Source organism: Helicoverpa zea, chromosome 25 (genome assembly GCF_022581195.2).
Source record: "Helicoverpa zea isolate HzStark_Cry1AcR chromosome 25, ilHelZeax1.1, whole genome shotgun sequence".
In the NCBI taxonomy this organism is placed as follows: Eukaryota; Metazoa; Arthropoda; class Insecta; order Lepidoptera; family Noctuidae; genus Helicoverpa; species Helicoverpa zea.
The window spans coordinates 8,568,050-8,590,500 of record NC_061476.1 but is presented as its reverse complement, the minus strand read 5'-3'; the positions used below and the strand labels follow the sequence as shown (position 1 = coordinate 8,590,500).

At 40.0% G+C, this 22,451-nt stretch overlaps 1 protein-coding gene across 2 annotated transcripts; it reads right to left on the bottom strand.

Annotated features, from left to right (window-relative positions):
• Positions 1 to 461: 461 nt before the first annotated feature.
• LOC124642714 (serine protease snake-like) lies at positions 462 to 18,910 on the bottom strand. 2 transcript variants are annotated; one of them, XM_047181316.1, is made up of 10 exons: positions 18,756 to 18,910; positions 18,167 to 18,249; positions 16,878 to 16,990; positions 16,448 to 16,515; positions 6,424 to 6,587; positions 5,953 to 6,065; positions 5,531 to 5,683; positions 2,612 to 2,738; positions 1,209 to 1,343; positions 462 to 845 (listed from the first exon to the last, which is right to left on the bottom strand). In XM_047181316.1, the coding sequence occupies exons 1-10, from the start codon at positions 18,835 to 18,837 to the stop codon at positions 615 to 617; spliced, it is 1,269 nt and encodes a 422-aa protein (XP_047037272.1). In that variant the 5' UTR covers positions 18,838 to 18,910; the 3' UTR covers positions 462 to 614. The 2 variants fall into 2 exon arrangements, with proteins under 2 accessions (XP_047037272.1, XP_047037273.1); XM_047181317.1 differs by lacking the exons at positions 16,448 to 16,515; positions 18,167 to 18,249; positions 18,756 to 18,910.
• Between the last annotated feature and the right edge of the window lie 3,541 nt (positions 18,911 to 22,451).

Sequence of the window (22,451 nt, the reverse complement as noted above, 5' to 3'; positions counted from 1 at the left end):
AAGGAATAATTTCTACCAGTCCCCGGCCCGGCCGCCCGACTAGACACTTCTCCGCTCTGCCGCGCCGCTTGCTCACTCGCTCAAAATTCTATAGAAAAATGAGACATCTCCTCTCCTCTCCGCTTGACCCATTTCCACCAAAGCTAAGCGGAGAAGAGATGTGGAAATAACGAAATCGGATGGGTTTATTCAAACACATCTCCTCTCGTCTCCTCTCCTCTCCGCTTTGGTGGATACCGGGCCTTAGGTATGCACGTCCGTAGAAACATTACCTTAGTGGCAAAGCTTCACTAACCTGGTAAAAGCTAGTTACAGGTCAAAGTAAATTTTTGGAATTATTTATCCTTAAAGTAAGTTTTATTATGCTTACACACTTTTTTCATACCGTATGATTGGTATTTCATATTAGGTTTACATGTGAAATGTAATATTTTAGATGTACTTGATTACAATAAAACAAGTAAGTACTAAATTATTTTAATATGTATTGAGTACGGTCACTTAGTTACAGTGTTCAGACCGTGACTTTAGAAAATAATTTTGGGCAGAATATTTTCATTAGTAGTGGTATAAACTTCCAGCAACTCAGGGTTTGTTTTGTATAAATAACAATGTTAATTGGGATTCAGCCATTTATCCAGCCACATATTATCCTTATTTCTTTTCGCTTCAGTTTCTTCAGGCCAGACGATGCTCTCAATCCAGGGTACGTAATGGGAAACCCTGGTGTACATGCCAGCCGACCCTGGGATGCCACAGTCCTTGCCGTAAGAGGTCACTCCAATGATGTGGAAGAGGCATCTAATCAAATCTTTATTGTATTGAAGGGGTCCACCGCTGTCTCCCTATGGATATAGGAAATTAACAAATATGAGCTTTTTATCTCTAGATAAAGGTCTTGTAAACAATTATAGGTAAGTCTATTCATCGCTTTGTGCTTTCACAAAGCAGCCCGTTGTCTGGAAATGTTTGGTGCTACACCCTCGAGCCTGGGAGGACAAATAAAGCTGGCATCCCAGAGTGCTTAACAGTAGCAGCCGTTGTTAAATTTCCAAGTCAGAAGCCGTCAGGTGGATTTGAGAAAACTTTGACACTAGGGCTAGCTCACTCGATAAGAAGAAGTCTATTCAACTCAAAGTTACAAGTTACACAAACATTGCAAATACTAAGAGACAGTGCAAGTTCTTGAAGCATAGCAGCAAGTATACCTCGCAAGTATCAATGACTTCCCCTCGCACAGACCCGAAGCACATTTGTTTCTCGTGGTCATAGCCTCGAGCTAACAGCCTGTGTGGCGGGTACAGTGATGAACATTCAGCTTCGCTGAACGCCGAAAGGCGCACCTGAGAAAATTAACTTATTTACAAAATATAGAAACTGACTCCGCAAAATACTGAAAGAGCACAATAAAACTTTTCACTTGGCTCTAGAAGTCGGTGGCAAAATAAACAAAGACCTGCAAACGAAGTGAAAAGTTGTATTGTATCCCTTTTAATGATTTGTGATGTCGGCCAAAAAAAATTACACCCAAATTGAAAACCTACTTTAATCAGTTTATTAGATTTTTTAAGTCTTATTGTTAAAATGCCTAAAATTATAAGGAGAAATTATAAGTCTAGCCACAAAATTATTTATTGGACACATGATTAAACTTCTAATTTTATATAAACTAATTCGTCTTTTTTACAACGCCAACTACTAGAAAGCTTCAATAAAAGATCATCAATTATTGTAACTTATCCTTCTTATTTATACATTGTCATCTAATTTACTAACTCGGCCTCATTTTTACAAAAACGAGCCAAGAAAACGAGATCAACGTTTTTCTTGGCTCGTTTTTTTTTGATGGTAGAATTTAATTTGGATTCATTTTAATTAGCATATTGCCATTTATAACCTTCAATTAAAAAACATTGTATTAAAAATTGAAGTTAGCGACGAAAACGAATCGCTGCAAAACCGACTCCACGTAGTCTTGTCTGCCCTACCCCTAGAGTGCAATTCAAAACCGCGTAGGCGCGGAGGGGCGAGGCGGCCTGCGAGCTGAGGCGCAGGTAGTTTTAAGGCTCGCCGCTGCGGCTGAGCTGCGGTGGTGAGCGTGAAAACCATCTGCGATGATAATCTCGCATGGGACCGCCGGAGCCCCGCAGCGCCGGAGCCGTGACAGAAGCCATGCTTGCTGCAGGTTGCATGCTTGCTTCCATGCTGGGTCAATTAATATGGGATGTGTTATATTTTAAACAAAATGCTCAGTACGAGTTAAAAAATTAGAAACTAAATAAATATATTCTGATGTCATCTAATAGTATCTAAGAAGTTTACTATTAGAATGCATGCTACAAATTTAGATGCAAAAAAATAACCATCACGCTGAGTTGTATTTAGGGTGGAAGATAACTCGTGGCTAAGATAGTATTATCAAGATGCTCGACGCTTTATTAATTGTGGCTGACTTAGTAATTTAGATGGCAACATACATTTCTGGCGGCGAATAATGATATTAAAAAGAAGCCTGTTTAATTAGCACCCAATTATAAGTAACTTTTGATGTTCTGTAACACCACAATTACTTAATGAGATAAGTAAACTAAACTGATATTAAACTGCTTACAACTTGTAAAGTATCAGCCAGAGCCTGCCTGTAGCCCAGGCGACCCCATCCAGCGGCTTCTCCAGTAGACGTGTCTTCATCATCAATTCTCAAACACGCGGGGAGTAGATCGTGACCAAAGTTAATCCTAAAATCAATCCTTATTTTATTACCCTTAATTAACTGCGAATTTGAATTCATTTGTTTTGGAATAATAAATGACTGAGTGAGATGGACTTAGGCATGCAGATAAGGCTTTTTATCCGGGTGCGGTTCTCAGTTTCCATAGGAACACAGACAAACTCGCAGGCGAAATCTAGTATTATATTATATTTTCTTATATATTATATATTCGAATATTAGCAGACACATCTTTTATACAGATCAGTATTTTAAAACATGAGCAAGCGACAGAGGTAAAACGAATAGGGCCCAGTATATAACCTTGTGGCACTTCCTTCACCTAGGGAAATTTTGCAGATTTTTTACTGAAGATGTTTAAGAAAAACAGTGGCGGCCTCGACGGCTTGAGTCCGCAACATCTAAAGGATCTCACCTGCCCAAGCGCCGGGGAAGCAGGTGAGTCGCTCTTAAAGGAGCTTACGGCCCTGACCAACCTTATGCTCTCCGGCAAGGTGGACGAAACCGTCATCGACGTTTTGTACGGAGCCAATCTATGTGCTCTGCGCAAAAAGGATGGCGGTATTCGTCCAATTGCCGTGGGGACTACTTACCGTCGTATGGTAGCCAAAATCTGCTCTAAATTTTGTAGTGAGGAAGTTTCGGACAAATTTCAGCCCCTGCAGCTAGGTTACGGCTCGAAAGGGGGCTGCGAGGCTGCCGTACACGCCCTGTCGACCTATCTAAATCATGGGAAAGGAGATGTCATCCTGAAGGTTGACATCAAGAACGCCTTCAACTCGGTGAATAGGGACACCTTGCTGGCAGAAGTCAAAAAAGAAATACCCAAAATTTACAGTTTTCTTTGGCAATGCAAAATTATTATATCGGAACAACCTATTAGAATCCGCTGTTGGCTGTCAACAAGGTGATCCACTCGGGCCTGTGATTTTTAGTTTGGCGATTAACCCAATTATTCGGCAGCTAAATTCTGAATTTAACGTGTGGTATCTCGACGACGGGACCCTGGGAGGCAACAGAGATACTGTTCTTAATGACTTAGTTTTCCTAAGAGATAAATTCCACGACATTGGCCTCGACCTCAACCTTTCTAAATGTGAACTTTTTATATCCGACTCGACTGACAGACAGACTATTCTTCAAAATTTCCTCTCAATAGCTCCTGAAATTAAACCGATAGACCAAAGTTCTCTTTGCCTCCTTGGATCGCCTATACTGGAAGATTCATTTTCGGATTTTATTGAGAAGAAAATTCAAAATTTTAATAATGTTTCGGAAAGGCTACTCAAAATTAATATGCATGCAGCCATCACCATCATACGGTACTGCTGTTTTGGACCAAAATTTACGTATAACTTGCGTGCTTCCCATTTATGGAAGCACACCAGCCTTTTGGACAAAATCGACGAAATTATACGACATACACTATCATCCATTTTAAATGTGGCCTTGGACGACAGAGCTTGGTCTCAAGCGACTCTTCCCATCCGTATGGGAGGACTTGGCGTCCGTAAAATTTCCAGTGTAAGTTTACCAGCCTTTATTTCCTCGGTCCATGGCACTGAGAAATTGATCAGGAAAATATTACCCACCACACTGGTCAATTTTGAGGTGCCAAGCCTGACTGAGGCTTTAAATGCTTGGAAAGTCGCATGCCCGAACACCGACTTACCCGCCAACCTGTCCTCCCAGAGACAGTGGGATGAGCCGCTCTGCAGAGTAATACGGAAAAGTTTAATCGATACGTCAATTACTTCTGCAGAGCGAGCGCGCCTACTGGCTGTGGGTGAATGGAAGTCGGGTCTATGGCTTCTTGCACTTCCGTCCTCAAACACAGGCACCATGTTTGATGACACCACCTTCAGACTCGTCGTTTGCCTCCGACTAGGTGCTCCATGCTGCTCTCCTCATCGCTGCCACTGCGGGGAAGTTGTCAACAGCCTCGGTCACCACGGCCTGTCGTGCAGCCGGAGTGCCGGCCGCATACCACGACATGCCAACATAAACGACGTGATCCGTCGCGCTCTTGTTGCCGTCGGCGTGCCAGCCGTACTCGAACCAAATGGCTTGGTACGCGACGATGGCAAGAGACCAGACGGCATGTCGCTATTTCCGTGGAAGGTGGGTAGGACTTTAGTGTGGGACGCGACATGCGTCGACACTCTTGCGCCATCTCACCTTCCCGGGACTGCATGTTGTGCTGGCTCCGCCGCTGCACAAGCAGAGAACCTCAAGCGGCGCAAATATAGTAACCTTATAGGCAATTACATGTTTGAGCCGTTTGGGGTTGAAACTCTAGGGCCGTGGGGTCCGAGGGCGCACCTTCTTGCCAGGGATATTTCCCAGCGCCTGGTTGACACTTCCCGGGACCCAAAGGCTGGCTTTTATTTCGCACAGAGGTTGAGCATTGCCATCCAACGTGGCAATGCTGCCAGTCTTTTGGGTACATTACCCAGTGACAGCGATGAGGAGCAATTTTTTGATGCACTGTATTAGTTTTAAGTTGTATATATATATATATGCATAAGTTTATTTTATTTTATTTTCAATTAATGTAAATATATTGTGAGAAAAACAGTTGTTGATCGTCACATTACATGGTTTCCGAGAGTCGGCGTTCAATCAATGTCTACTATATAAATTAGAATATACCTACATCAATACATATCGAATGCTTTTGGATGTACAAAAAATAATATTTGTTTGTACATACGAATTAGTTTTTAAATTCTATAATTTCAGATGAAGACCGACCGAAGTCCTGGTGGACTGAATCAAAAATACATTTGTTAAACTTACTCATTTTCTGTCTCCAAAAGAGCTATATCGTGGTACTTGGAAGGTGCTTTATACTCTGGATGAATCACGATCCTCTTGATTTTATAAACTTTCCAGTACTCTTTGGGATCGGTTCTTCTCAGGAGTCCAAGTGCCGCAAATGATATGTTACCTCTGAAATTGAATTTTCAAGTGTAGTAATAAAATTAATTGTCTCTGAGCATTAGCCTAAGGCAAATCTAGGCAGTCTTACATAGGGGTACTTATTGGGTTGCCCGGGTAACTGAGTTGAGGAGATCAGAGAAGCATTCGCTCCTTGTAAAATACTGGTACTCAGCTGCATCCTGTCTGGAAGCCAACCCAACGTAGTTGGGGAAAGGCTCGGGAGATGACGATTTGCCTAAAGTATGTTCTACTGGATATTTCGTTTGTAGGATACTTACAGTGGTCCTGTAGAAGTACAATGAGCTGCAGTAAGTATAAATCTTTCACTAATGATAGAGCCTCCACACAACCAGTCCGCTGTCTTCACGTCATCCCCGTAACCAATTAAAGCCTGAAAATAAATAATTATCAATGCAATTTGATTGTAATGAAGTGTATCCGTGAGTGACAACTATGACAGTTAGGTACTCAAATCTAACTCTTATTTATTTTCAACATTATGATCACCAGTATTTTTTCTGGTTGAGGAAGTCAGATAGGCAGCCCATCCGTTTGAAAAAACTGGCTAGGTACTCATCTACATTCGGTTAGACAGGTTGCCAGCCAGCAGTCACCTAGTCATAATTACAGACAACACCGCTATTTAATATTCCTCGGAGCGCACCTTTTAGTAGTAGTTGTTGTCGAGCAGGTCCGCCTCAAATCATCTCACCTAGTTATTCTAATACTACAGTTGCCGAAAGACGTACCATATGTGGGAACTCCCACCTCTCCGCTTTCCTCCCTCCCACCGCAAGGACCAAGCTTTTTTCATACTTGTGACATTGCTTGTCCTCCTTCCAGTACTTTATCAACTGTACATTGCCGCCATGTCGGCAACGGTACGGCAGAGTTTGGAAATAATCAAAACATTCTGGAAAAGTCAAAGTATTTTTTTTTTCAAATAGGTTTACAAGAGCTCTTTCGAAATGGCAAGCTAGTTGTTCGGTTCCAAACAGTGGGTCTCATAAAGAACCGGCAAGAAACTCCATAAACAGTCTTTTCAAAACAGAAAAACCCTTAATAATTTATCTTATATGCGGGTAGTGCATTTTAGTTTTCTGTCAGCGAATTAATTGAAAAAGTGTGTTTGAACTCAGTCTACGTTCCAGTGTAAGAAAGACCATTTTTTATACTAAGGGCCGATTTTTCAATAGTCAGATAAAGGGAAAGATAATGTTTATTCCACAGATAGCGTTAATCTCAATTTTTCAATTGACAGATAGGCCCTAACGGTCAGATAACCTCTCTATCCAGTCGTTAAATTTATCTGGCCCTTTACGGACCCGGTAGCACGCTAACGGTCAGTTAACTCAGATATTTTGACATTTCTGCAATCACGCGCGTTTGTTTTTGTAGGTTATATTTGTGTTTTTGCTTCCTAAATTATAAAATAATGGATAATAATAATAATCTTCCACGCCGATTTCGGCAACGGCGACTACTTCGACCCTAATGGCGTGCGTGTGCTCTCATGTGGCTGGAGTATCCAATTTTGTGCGTGAAAGTCCGCGCACACTGCGGACATGTCAGGGTACCAGCCACAAAGTTGTAGTTGATAGCTACAGGTGGTCGAGCTTTCAACTCATCTCGTTTGGCATCCAACTCAGAAAGCCGGCGTGCTTCAAAGTCAAAGACTTTGGCTTTAACGCGGCTTCTCCAGTCTCTGCGGTTGGATGCCAGATTCTCCCACTGAGACGGGTCAATGGAACAGCTTTTCATGTGGCGCTTCAGCACATCCTTGTATCGCAGCAGCTGTCCGCCACGTTTCCGCTTGCCCTCCTGCAACTCGGAGTAGAGGATGCGCTTGGCCACTCTAGTATCCGGCATGCGCAGTACATGCCCGCACCAACGAAGCTGTCTCCTCATAAGGTATGCTTCAATACCACCTACATTGGCTTCCCTCAACACTTCTGTGTTACGCACACGATCAAACCAACGGATATTTAATATTTTGCGCAGACATTTGAGGTGGAAGCGGTCTAGTTGCTTGATGTGGCGTCGGTACGGTGTCTATGTTTCCGCTGAGTAGAGTATACAAGGCAACATAACTGCCATATACACAGAGACCTTTGTGGATATCTTTAGGTCATGGGAGCTAAAGACCTTCTTGTCGAATTCGCCGAAAGCAGCGGCTGCAGCACCAATTCGTCTCTATGAGATGATAAGAAATTTCATAGGAGATTTCGTCTCGAAAAAAGTACTGTGCAATTTTATTGCTGCTTATTGCTGCAATGCTTATTTTAAATTATAGTACGGTGTTTTGCCACCAATTCAGTCAATAATCTTATTTCGCTTTTGTTAAAATTCGTGGAAAGTTCACGTTTTACGATATTTTCCATGATTACACACAACACACAAACAGCAAACCAGAAATTCGAACGGAAACAAAATATTAACACGAAGACGAGTCGTCAAAGTTTAAGGTTATGATTCCCTCTAAAATGTGACAACCGCTGTCATTAAGTTGAAAGTTGTCTGTCTCTTTCTTAGATCTGTAAATGTTCATAAGCGCGTCTCGCTCACACAGATGTAGTGTGAAGCTAGTCACAAAAAATGGTCAGGTAGTAAACTGAAGGGTAACTATACTTTGAAAAATTGAAACTCTTTATTGGTTAGTTAAAGAATCAGATAAAGATATGTTAAATTTAATAAAATTGCTTCGTGAAAATTTATAAAAGTGTTGTATTCCGCAAGGCTTATTTTGACAGCGAAAAAATTAAAAAAAAAGATAAAACAAAACACGAACACAAAGAGGTTCCCACTTTACAGTTTTTAGTGTTTGTGTTAAAAAAGGTTCAACGTTCTGGGTATCCCGAACATCCCCCCGGGCGTTGAGAGCTCGACTCTCAACCAGAATCTTCCGAGTGAGCTATAGGTAAGGGGCATATCTTGCTGAAAGCCCGACGAACCACATCACCGCTTGAAATCATGATGTCCGCGACACGACTGATGCCATCATGTCCAGGGAACACCTCTGTGACTCGGCCCAGGCGCCACTTTAAAGGAGGTGCCCTGTCCTCCTTAATGAGCACAAGAGTTCCTTTTTCTAATGGCTTTGTGCAGGATCGCCATTTCGTTCGTTGCTGGAGCTCCGACACAAATTCCTTACACCATCGTGACCAGAAGTGCTGACGAAGTTGCTCTATAAGCTGATATCGGGTTAACTGAGTCAACGATCGGTCCTCGAGGTTTGAAGATGGAAGTGATGTCAGCGGTCGTCCAATTAAAAAATGTCCAGGCGTAAGCGGCGACAAGTCGTTAGGGTTGGAAGAGAGTGGTGTGAGTGGGCGAGAGTTTAGTATAGCTTCGATCTGGACTAATACAGTGTTCAACTCCTCATATGTTAGATTACAATTGCCCAGTACTCTTTTTAAATGATACTTAACAGACTTTATACCGGCCTCCGAAAGACCTCCAAAGTGCGGAGAATAAGGAGGTATAAAATGAAAGTTAATGTCTTCATTTGATAACTCACCGGATAACGAATCGCAACTACCCTTTAAAAACTTACCAAGTTCATGATAAGCACCAACAAACGAGGTCCCATTATCAGAGTATATATGTTTAGGTTTTCCCCTTCGCGAAACAAACCTACGCAAAACTGATAAAAAATTGCTGCTTGTTAAATCACCTGCCAACTCTATGTGTACAGCCTTAGTCGTAAAGCACACGAAAAGAACAATGTACACTTTCGTAAGACGATATCCACGTCCCTGCCTAGTGGCTGACATAATAGGTCCAGCATAATCTACGCCTACTGTTTCAAAGGGGTAACCTCCCGGAATCAAGCGCTTTTGTGGCAAGTTACCCATCAGAGGAGCAATTACCTGTCCCTTTGTACGACAGCAAGCAATACATTTCTTACAAATTGATTTAGCTAATCGTCTACCACCAATTGGCCAGAAATTCTCTCTTATGGACGCGAGTAAGAGCTGCGGTCCAGCATGCATAAGTTTTTTGTGCATAAAATCAAATAATAATCGTGTAACGACATGAGTGGACTGTAATAATAATGGATGCTTTTTATCGAAAGCAAATTGAGAATTATCAAGACGACCTCCAACACGAATTAAATTTTGGTCGTCTAAAAACACATTAAACTTATTTAAGGGACTCTTTTTGGGTAGTTCCTTTTTATTCAATAACAGTGCGTATTCGGGGATTGATTCCTTTTGTGAAATTCGTATAATAACATGTAGAGCCTGTTTTAACTCATGAGTGGTAAGAAATAGATGTTTAGATAACTCCTCTTTTTTACAACGACTTATAAATCTCAAAACGTATGCAACTGACCGTTTGAGTGTAGTGAAGTTTGAAAATCTATCAAAGTCGATAAAAAAAGGTCGAGAATTCTTATTTGCAACGAGTAGAGAAACTTCAGACCTAATTTCAGGACGTTTTTTCATCGAAACTGTCGGATTATCAGGCCATTTAGAGACATCATATCGTAAAAATTCAGGGCCTGACCACCATAAGTCTAACGATGACAAAGAAGTTACATCTGTTCCACGTGATATATGGTCAGCTGGATTTAAGTCTGTGGGAACATGCCTCCAAGAGCAGACCGCAGTTTTGTCCAATATCTCAGCGACACGGTTACGTACAAAAGGTTGTAACTTTATTGGCAACATTTTAATCCAACCTAAAACAATCGTTGAGTCAGTCCAAAAGGTGACACTTCTAACTTTAGTTCTAAGAGCGTTTATCACCTTTTCGTAAAGACAAACACCAACCAACACCGCGCAAAGTTCAAGTCTTGGTATAGTAGTTGGTTTAAGTGGAGTTACTCGGCTCTTAGCTGTCAACAACCGTACTAGTACATCACCATTATGATTCGTACTTCGAACATACACGCATGCACCATACGCTATTTCTGATGCATCACTAAATATGTGCAAATCTATATTTTCATACGAGTCACATAGTACGATCCGTGGAATTTTCAATGAGTTTAATAACGGTAAGTCGCATAAGATCTTGGACCAAATTCTGGATATTTCAGGCGGCAGCTCATCGTCCCATCCCAATTTATATACCCAAAGCTTTTGCATGAGGGTTTTTACGACAATAATGCAAGGAGCTAATAGACCCAGTGGATCAAAAATTTGAGCGATTGTAGAGAGTATCCCACGCTTTGTCATTACTTTATTAATATTGGGATTAATTGAATAACCTAAGACGTCAGTCTCAGTATGCCAGCTCAAACCTAACGTTTTACAAGGTTCAAGTGAACCAATATTTAAACTTAATGAGGAATGACCTTTATGATCAGGTAATACTTGAGAATTATTTGACTTCCATTGATGTAATGGCATACCAGCTGAAGCCAGCTCTGCGGTTACCTTATGACGAATATCAATAACCTCCTCTATAGTGTCACCGCTCGAAAGCAAATCATCGACATAAAAATCATGCTTTATGATATCAGCAATTCGGTTGTCAATGCAGTCGAGCCCTATCTGTCTAAGACACCTGGTAGCAAGATACGGTGCACTAGCGGTACCGTACGTGACTGTATTTAACTGATAAGCTACCAAAGGTTTTGAGGAATCATCTCGCCATAATATTTGCTGTAAATGCCTATCATCTTCATGCACAATTATCTGGCGGTACATTTTCTCCACATCTGCGGAGAGAATATATTTATGTTTTCGAAAACGCAGAATAATAGAGACTAAGGCCGCGTTTCCACTGACGCGGAGCGGGGCGGAGAGGAGCTTAGCAGTGCACAAATTGACCAATGACTATGCTTGAAATCTCCGCTCCGCTTCAATGGAAACAGTACGACCGGGGTGGAGCAGAGCTGAGCGAATATTCATACATCGAGGCGGTGCAGTGCGGAGGACAGCGTGCATTGGGGTGCAGAGTGGAGGACAGCGTAGCGGTACGGAGCGGCGCGGTGCGTGACTCGCATGCAGTGTGTCAGTTGTCTTCGTTAGTTGTATTAGTCGTATAAAATGATTGTTTTTTTCTTTTTAAGCGACAACATGACGTATGGTCTTTCCGAGAGATTGAGTGTAACTAAGTGCAAAAATGAGCGATTCCAAAAGTATGCTCCACTCCGCCCTGCTCCGCTCACTGACCACTCATCGCTCCTCTCCGCCCAGCTGCGCTCCTCCCCGCCCCTCTCCGCCCAGCTCCGCTTCAGTGGAAACACTGACCAATTTTCACCGCTCTTCTCCGCTCCTCTCCGCCCAGCTCCGCGTCAGTGGAAACACGGCCTAAATCATCTTGTACCGTAGGAGCTATCATTTGCAAATTATTAAATGATACCCCAGAAGTGGTAGGACTACTTGCATTGAATACCACTCTAAGGTTTGTAGTTAAACTGCTTTCACGGACAACGCCATGATGAGGTATAAAATATGCAACCTTCTGTGGATTAGGTACACATATCGACATATGTTTTAACTCCACATACTCTTTCATAAAATCACAATAACGAGTTTTAAATGATGGTTGACTCTTAAACCTACGCTCTAATGAAAGCAAACACTGCTTAGCTCTGTATATAGAGTCACCTAAGCTTTGATATGATTGTTTTAAAGGTATTCTAACACAAAAACGACCATCTTTCAGACGCGTAGTGTTTTTAATAAAGTGTTCTTCGCACATTTTTTGTTCTAAAGAATACACTGATGACTAACTTCCTCGAGCTGCCAAAAACGCAATAAAAGGTTTTGAATGTCATCGGTACTTGAGTCATTCTGTAAAACATTAGCTTCAGAATGATGAATATTCGTAAAATTACAAATTAATGAGGGCGAACGCGACATTTGACCACTATTAAACATAGGACCTGAAACTATCCAACCTAGTCTAGTCTCAAATAGTACCGGTTTACCTATCCCGAGGATTATCTTTTCTGTACCCAAGATGTCCCAGAAAACATCTGCACCTATAATCAAGTCCACAGAGGATGGTGCATAAAAATGAGGATCTGCTAGGCATAAATCACTCGGAATATTTATGTCATTAAGATTAAGTTGATGACAAGGCACTTCTTCAGTGATAGAAGGTAAGATGAAACAATTAATGTTTACAGAAAAGTTTTCATTCAATGATTTTATCGGAACGCAACACATTTTACTTATTAGTGAGTTGGAATTATTTATGCCCATTAACGTCTCGTTAACCTTAATAGTCGGTAAAGGACGATGGGCGTTTTGGTACCCTGTCCAACAGTGTTGATTCTAGTACCATTGCGTAGGTCTTGGCAAGGCAAAAAATGTTTACTATGACGACTAGTCCCAAATCCTTGTCCATTTCGCGTGACATCGACTAATAGAATGTGTAATGTTCATAAATCATCAACGTAGATGTAGTTCTTAAATCGAACTGTATTTAATAAAAACTGGTAAAGTAACAAAAAACAGGAATTAGGCCTTCTTAAAATGTTTGCCTGCCCACTGCTTTAAAAAAAGACTGTGCAGACCTTTGCAGTTCACGCAGAACTAGGTTATGTATTTGATGAAAGTCTTTCAGTATTTACAATCAATTAAGGTTGAAAAGTTAGGAGACGATGTTAACATAGTACATATTACGACTTAATCTTGCTCCTCAAGAGTTGCTGAGATAATGATGAATTTCTTCTTAAAAAAAGATGAATAGAAATGTTTTGAACTTTTGTCAAATCACATGACGATTGTGTTTCCGTAGTATGACTCCATAGACTATTACAACCTTTAGATTATAATAGAGTGTATCTCAAACAATGTAAGATGTCTATTAACTGAGTTTAAAATTATAACACTGACGACATAATATGCCTCTTAATGAATTTGCATATATGGATGACATACTTGTTTCTATGTCGATTCAATTTTTATCGTTACTCGGATCGGACAGCTAATTGAGGCAGGCCCCATAGTTTTCATTATTCTTCACGCAAATACCTTTCTAATGATATATCATACGTTACTGTTGGAGCGGGTACCAAATCCCATACAAAGTGCCCATTGTCCTTTAATAAATTACATAATTTTTCTGTGATAAGGCAGGACGTACTACCACTGTCAAGAACGGCACGACCAAGATGTTCGCGGTTACTGCTATCATAGAGTTTTAACAATGAAGTGGCCAAAAGAACTTCTCCTTTATTTCGTACATCCGCCGTAACTTGTGCCGACAATGTTACGTTGTTATTGGGCAATGCCTTCGCAACTTCACTACTGTTATTGCCGTTACCGATAGAGGTTGATGGTTCAATTGACGAGTTAGATTCACCATCAGTAATGTGAACAAGAGTGTTGTGCTTGCGCTTACAGACGTTGCAGCCGCTTGCTTTGCACCGATTTGCATAATGACCCGAACGGAAACAGTTAAAACATATCTTATATTGTGGTAGTAACTCCAACCTCTGTTCATTACTAAGACCTAAAAATTGTGAACATTATTAAGATTATGTTCACCGCTACACTTCGGGCAATGTTTAAATGAATTAGACTGCTTATCTGACGCACTGGTTACAGACACCATGCTTTTATATTTAATGTTAGTAAAAGATGACTTATTAGCACTAATCTGTGACATTTCAATAGTCTCTAACAAATCTGAACGGCTTCGCAAGAAGTCAAAAAATATGTTCAAAGTAACTGACTTGTCCTTAACAAACCTACCTTTAAATTCTTCCCATTCTCGAAAGGTTTTAGAATCCAATTTGGTTGATACCATGTGAATCAACATTGTGTCCCAATGTTCTGTTGGCTCTCCTAACGATTCCAATGAACGCAAATTCTTATTCACAGAATCAATGACACGTTTTAAAGGTACGGAAGACTCTTTTTTAACAGTCTCGAGGTTGAATAATGCTGCAACGTGGTTGTTTATTTAAACCCGCATGTTGTCATAGCGTTCGCATAATATCTTCCATGCCGCAGAATAGTTGTTGGCGGAAAACTCAATGGATTGGATCACAACAGCAGCTGATCCCTCGAGACACGCTTTAAGATAATGAAACTTGTTGACGTCATCAATATCATCATTACAATGTATCAAGCTAGAGAATGTGTCATGGAACTCCAACCATTTCTCATAGGAACCACTAAACTTAGGCAGTTGTATGGTAGGTAATTTAACAAGCCTGCGATTACGCGTTTGTGCTGAACTATAATCACTTTCCAAAGGTTCATTCTTAGTTGGTTTCAAGTTACGTGTAAGTAAGTCTTGAACCTTTGCAAAGATCTTATAATACATACTGCCACACTCAGAGTCGTTTAATGATTACTTAAGTCACTCCTTAGTGACGGAATGTCATACAAATCCTTCACTAAGGAATGGCTTAAGTAACCATTAAATGACTCTGAGTGGGGAGGTTAGATTCAAACTCGTTACGCTCCGGTAGTTGACTATTGACATCATCAGCTAAACACTCTAATTTTGACTGAACCTCGTCAAATTGTGAAAATAAACTTTCCATCTTACCCAAACGTAGTTGCAATTCGCACACCTGTGATGCATCCAATGACTCATCCAACTCGTTGACATAGTTGGTAAATGCTGTCAACCGACCCTTGCAACTCGCGCGTTTTCTGACTGACTCCTTGTCGGTCATTTTGGAGACCGGTATTAATTACACTGTAATGTTAAATAAGTTAATACCAATTCTTAATGTCTCACAAACTTAAAAATAAAACTTGCAAATAATAATAAGGGAATACAACAAGTTAAAGTATACAAATAAGAGTACCTACCTAATAGACTGTCTGATACTAACTTACATTAGTGAAAACTTAACAGAAAACCTAAAATAACCCTTAAAGATGTATTACAATAATCACTATGTTCATAACACACCTAGTTTCTGCTTAGTTTAGCACTGAAGTTTGAAGTTAGTTAACTGCAGATAAATTAATTATCTGGTTACAACAGCCTAAATAAATAAATAGGTAGTACTAACGTTAACAATTTTCACTTACGGCCAGTTTCTTCATCAAAAGTTAAAGTTAAAGTTATGGCTAAAGTAATGTCTAAAGTAAAAGTAACGGTTAAATTCAATTTTTCTATTCGTTTTGCTGTCACTTTAGCCTTGAAAAAACGAATTTGACCGTAACTTTTACTTTAGACATTACTTTAACTTTAACTTTTGATGAAGAAACTGGCCGTTAGCCGAAATACCTATTACCTTACCTATATATTTAGAGCACTGGGTACCTTTGCCTACAATGAATAAGATTATCAGTGAACATCACTGTATGCATATCCGCGTCCAGTTTCTCCAAATTATATAGATCTCCACGTAGGCCGTTATAGGTTCTTCTTTTTTATCCGGCTCGAAGGACCAATGAATAGGACTGTATGTTAAATTTAATAAAAATGCTTCGTGAAAATTTATAAAAGTGTTGTATTCCGCGAGGCTTATTTTGACAGCGAAAAAATTAAAAAAAAGATAAAACAAAACACGAACACAAAGAGGTTCCCACTTTACAGTTTTTAGTGATAGTGTTAAAAAAGGTTCAACGTTCTGGGTATCCCGAACACTGTTAGATACTTGACGTTATATCTGACTATTGAAAAATCGGCCCTAAGATTAATCTGCCAGGGGATTATCAATTTCTCATACATTTGACACTGTCAAAAACTATTCCAACTGCTGAAGCCACGTTTGACTTTTATGATTCATTTCTGGAACTAATTGTCTAATGTGGCATTTGCTGTTTATTGATAAAACAAAAGCATTTAAAATACCTGTAGAAACAATAATTTTGTTCGTGGTAATGGAAATATACCTACTGTTCATTGCAATAGATTCGCCTCTCGTGCGCAAAAACCCTTTTGGTATAACTACTGTGTCTCTCAGCCTGTAAAAACATGGTAATCAATTAAATATTTGACACCACCTCTCGAGTATGAGGGTGTGGGTTCGATTCCAGGTCAGGCTAGTGATCTGTGCAACTTTCTAAGTTTGACCCTATGTATTTTCTAACTACATCCTAGACACCAATGGCTGATAAATAGGTGAAGGAAAACATCTCGAGGTAACCATAAAGTCTGAAATCACCAACCCGCATTGAGCAATCAATCCTTCTGCGTGTGAGAAAAGGCCTGTGCCCAGCAGTGGGACGAGAAAAAGGCTGTAAGAGGCAGCTTTTTAAGTACGAAAGCACCAAGTTGTTTGTAAATAAGCGGATTTAAAAGCTGGAATATGAAAATTGAGACTTACGAAGAGGTATTACGGTCGCAATCCGTGCAGCAGACGATAGGCTCGTTGTTCTTATAAGAACAGAATTCTGGCAGTGGTGGAAATCTGTCCTTGATGTCGTAACCAGCATTGGCCTTAAAAAGAAAAAGATTCCCGTTCAAACTAACATCTGCCAGCGGTTTCATTCGCATCCCATGTGCACTGAAATAATTTTTCGAATTGGTCCAGCGGTCCCTGAGATAAGATCGTTCAGGCTGACAAACAAACTCTTAAGCTTTAATTAATAATGGTATGTAGATAGCTGATTAAGGAAAATCCAGGAGGCTAAGTAAAAACCGCGCTGCAGTACCTACTAGTTCACCAATTTTCGGTAATCGAGACAGCAGAAATCTAACCTGTCGTGGTCATCATCATTATCTGAACCATTCTAAACATAGGTCTCCATTCACTTTTAAAGGGCTGGCTGGCACGGGGTCTTTGTCAGATCATCATCATCATCAGCCTATCGCAGTCCACTGCTGGACATAGGCTTCTGCAAGTGCACGCCACTGAGATCGATTTTCAGCTGCTCGCATCCAGCTCCTGCCAGCCGTCTTGCGCAAGTCATCACACCACCGTGCCTGAGGACGTCCTACACTACGTTTGCCGAGGCGTGGTCTCCACTCTAGAACTCGTTTACCCCAACGGTTATCGGTTCTTCGGCTAATATGGCCAGCCCACTGCCACTTCAGCTTGCTAATTCGGTGGGCTATGTCGATGACCTTGGTTCTCTGACGATTACCTCATTTCTGATGCGATCCCTCAGAGAAATGCCAAGCATAGCTCTTTCCATAGCCCGCTGAGCGACTTTAAACTTGTGGACCAGCCGTACCGTCAGTGTCCACGTTTCGGCTCCGTAAGCCATGACAGGTAGGACGCACTGATTGAAGACTTTTGTCTTTAGGCACTGTGGGATCGACGATGTTAGGACTCGACGTAGCTTCCCAAATGCAGCCCAACCCAACTGAATTCTCCTATTCACCTCGTCCTCAAAGTTGTTTCTACCTAACTGCAATGTCTGCCCGAGGTATACATATTTCCGAACAACTTCGAGAACGGCGCAGTGTATTGCAATCGGTTCCGGTAGAACAAGTTCATTGAACATGATCTTGGTTTTGTCCGATCAACTGACAGATCTACTGACTACTATTGAGCTGTAGAACATCCCATAACGATCTCCCAAAGTTTCAGTAGTTTTGGTTGATATATCGCCCATTGTTCTGGAAGATAAGGCCTAAAAGCTTATAAGTAAAAGACAAATAAAAACTTACATATATTAAGGTCAACCCCGCTGTATAGCAACGGTATATGTTAACACATGTGCCGTTGTATCCATCAGTGACACATGGAGACCCTAAGATGGAAAAAAAGAAGAGAAACAATTAATTAAACCGGATTTAGTTGCTAAGAAACATGTTTTCGGCGCTTCTTTTTCCAAATATCTAAAAACAAAACAAACCTAATAAAAAATTGATTATTCAATATATGTTTTTGGAATTCTATAGCTGTAGACAGCATACTTTCGCAATATGATCCTACAAAAAAAGACTTGAAGGAATTTTAGGAATCTCTAGAAAGTTAAGTTCTCGGATGAACTTCTAATATTTGTATAAGTGTTTTTGCCAAGGCAAACTTGTTATAATGTCTACTGAGTATGGTTTATAGGTATAGACTGTTTCCTTCATCATCATATTAGTATATTACCTACGTATCCACTGCTTAACGTAAGCCTTCCCACTGAGCGTCTACCAGCCCTATGCATTTCCCCTTTGCCACCGATAGTACACATCTGTTTATTTTCAATCTATTATCACAACAAACATAGGTAACCAAAATACAAACAGGTAAATTAACACTCACCTTCAGGTAAATCAAGCTCAGAACTAACACAGCACAAGAGAACTGATAAACTAACTGATATTATATATTTATATCTCTCCATACTGAGGTCTTGCAACCACAAGTTAAACCAAATTAATACACATACAAATCGTAGAACATGCCAATTATAATCTATACTCATCATCATATTATAAAGAGGAAAACTTTGTTTGTTTGTTTGGTTGTAATGGATAAACTCAAAAGTTACTGGACCGATTTTAAATATTCTTTCACCATTAGAAAGCTATATTATCTGCGAGTAACATAGGCTATATTTTATGCCGGTGCGGGCAGTAGCTCCCACGGGACGCGGGTGATACCGCGGGAAAACGGCTAGTCTAAAAATAAAAGGCTTTGTATATCATCATCAAACTGGTTTCTATAGATGCACCTTTGGAAGACTGCTGACCTTTGGGGATTGTCAGTTCAGATAATCTCATCGATAATTGAAATAATTTCACCTTATTTAGCAACTGTGTTTAACTCTTGTGTTGCATCTGGTGTTTTTCCTGACTTGATGAAACTTAGTAAAGTAATTCCATTGTTTAAATCTGGTAGTACAACCGATCCATCAAATTTTCGGCCAATTTCAATTTTACCCACTTTGAGTAAAATTTTTGAGAAGTTAATATTACGTCAATTGTTGAGCCATTTTAATAGAAACAACTTGTTGCACACTAAACAATTTGGATTTACCAAGGGTCGTTCTACTACGGATGCGGGTGTGGAATTGCTTAAAAATATATTCGAGGCCTGGGAGGATTCGCAGGATGCGCTCGGTATTTTCTGCGACTTGTCCAAGGCTTTTGATTGCGTGCACCATGATATACTCATCAGGAAACTTCACCACTATGGTATCAAAAATAAGGCTCTTGACCTTCTGACTTCTTATTTGCATAATAGAATTCAGAAGGTAGATGTCAACGGTAAGAGGTCTTCTGGATCTACGGTCACCATGGGGGTTCCACAGGGTTCAATTCTAGGCCCTTTTTTGTTCCTTATTTATATTAATGACCTCCCTTATCACATAAGGGATAATCACAAGATTGTGTTGTTTGCCGATGATACTTCACTCGTTTTTAAAATCAAGCGCCAACTCGACAATTTTGACGAAGTTAACAATGCACTCTCTAAGGTTGTTCATTGGTTTAATGTCAATAATCTTCTTTTAAATGAGTCTAAAACGAAGTTAATTAAATTCTCAACGCCCAACGTAAGGCAGTTACAAACTAATGTACAACTAAATGGAGTAGAGTTGAAGCCTGTTGAGTCAACGGTATTTCTTGGTTTGACCGTTGATTCCAAACTCCAATGGGGCCCACATATTGTTAAACTGTCAGGAAAACTTAGTTCCGCCGCCTATGCTATTAAAAAGATCCGTCTAATCACCGATGTGGACACAGCCAGAATAGTTTATTTTAGTTACTTTCATAGTTCAATGACGTATGGGATCCTCCTTTGGGGAAACTGTGCGGATGTTGAGACTATATTTATTTTACAGAAAAGAGCTGTTCGAGCCATTTATAATCTGGGTCCAAAAGTTTCTCTCAGAGAGAAATTCAAAGAAATAAATATTCTGACTGTTGCCTCTCAATACATTTTTGAAAATTTAATGTACGTACGTAAAAACATAACTGACTTTGTTCAAATGTCAGATGTTCATAGCATAAATACTAGGAATAAACATAATCTTGCTGTACATGCTACTCGCCTCCACAGAGTAAGCAACTCGTTCATGGGTCAATGTATACGCTTTTACAATAAACTTCCCAAAGCGGTTCGTGATTTGCCTATCAAGAAATTTAAAAATCATATAAAATCCAAACTTTTGAAAAAAGGATATTACAAAATATCTGATTATTTAAATGATAAAAAAGCTTGGGAATGAGCTGCTCGCTTAGTGAGTGATATCTTTTCAAATGCCTGTGTATTGTTACTTTTGACATTTAAATATATATTATCATCAGATAACATTTTATTAATGACATTGTTTATTGACATTTATATACTATAATTGTATTTTTTTTTTTTATTATTATTATTGTGAATGTGAGTATCGTGTATGCGAGAAACATATATTCTTATAACATAAATACTGTCTGGCGGGTTTGAGTATTTTTGAATGGCCTACGCAAATGTTCTGCAGATCTGGTATCGTCGTGTGACAGGTCGTTGATCTCCCTAAGATATGGTTTGAGCTACACGACGACTGATGCATGCGTGCCGTCTGTTGGGACTGGTCAGCTCCAGCCTGATGTGGCTCTTTCCTCAAAAGGCCATTCGAGACCGCGTACATGGTGACACTCACACATGATATTACTTGATTTATAACATGTTTGGACTTTAAAAGAGACTATGACCCTTGCGTTTGTTTCGGCGTTTCTTCTCAGGGATCAGTCAGTTAGGAAATGCCGACCTCAGCGTTCTTAAAATGACGTGTAAAAGTGATGTAATGTCCAACTTGCAAAATAAACGATTTCATTTCATTTTATTTCATTTCATTTCATTGCACGATTGTGATTATCTGCGAAGGTTAATATCTTACCTACGAAACTTATTTGAATGCGCATAGCAAGCGTTAAAAATTGCCTAGCCCTATAAAATGACGGAAAAATTGGGTTAGTACAGGAGGTACCGACCTGATCCCCAAGTTTCCCGTCCCCGATTTATTTTATACCTATTAGCTTCCGCCCGCGGTTCCACCCGCGTGGGGAAATAATTGCTTTACGTAACCGGACGCTGACAAAAACTCAAAAATCCTATAGGTAAGTATCCTTCTCCCGGGACAAAGCTACTTCCCGTCTATTTTCAGCTTAAACGGTTCAGTCGTTCATGCGTGATGTCGGGACCAAGGGATATAGGGTTTCATCTATATACATATAATAAATCTGTAAAAAAACTTTGTCTGTACATTGAATATAATAAAAAAAATAATAATTGAGTGGAGTTCAGAAACAGTAATAGAGCACAAATCCAAAAAAAAAATTCTGTCTGTTTGTCTGTTTGTTTGTACACGCTAATCTTCGGAACTACTGGACGGATTTCAATGATTTTTTCTTTGTTGTATCGGTATAAAGTCTGGGCAACATATAGGCTATAATTTATCTTCGAAACTTGAAGACCTGGTGCAGAACTGCAACAGATCAACAAAACTATAAGAGATACAAAAATGGTGCCATGGCAAAAATTGTTCCACGTGATGAGCATTTTCGACTGAGAGAATAAATTTGAAGATCTGGAACACCTGATGTGGAACCCCAAGAGCCCAGCTACACTGTAGCATAACCGGGTATGACGTTTTAGCAAAAGTTGTTCTATCTGATAAGCACTCTCTGTTGACTTATAAAAAATGAAGATCTAAAACACCTGATGTGGAACCCCAAGAGCCCAGCTACTCTGTAGCATATACGGGTATGACGTTTTAGCAAAAGTTGTTCTATCTGATAAGCACTCTTTGTTGACTTATAAAAATTGAAGATCTAAAACACCTGATGTAGAACTCCAGAAGCCCAGCTAGACTATAGCATATAAAGGTATGACGTTTTAGCAAAAGTTGTTCAATCTAATAAGCACTCTCTATTGACCTATAAAAATCGAAGATCTGGAACACCTGATGCGGAACTTCAAGAGCCCAGCCACACGATAGCATACATAGGAATACCGTTTTAGCAAAAG

Coding starts and splice junctions, on each gene's coding strand:
- LOC124642714 (XM_047181316.1), bottom strand. CDS start 18,837: ATGGAGAGATATAAATATATAATATCAGTTAGTTTATCAGTTCTCTTG. Junction 2,739..5,530: donor CTTTTGGAGACAGAAAATGA/GTAAGTTTAACA, acceptor GATTGATTTTAG/GATTAACTTTGGTCACGATC. Junction 1,344..2,611: donor TGGCTGATACTTTACAAGTT/GTAAGCAGTTTA, acceptor TAATTTTCTCAG/GTGCGCCTTTCGGCGTTCAG.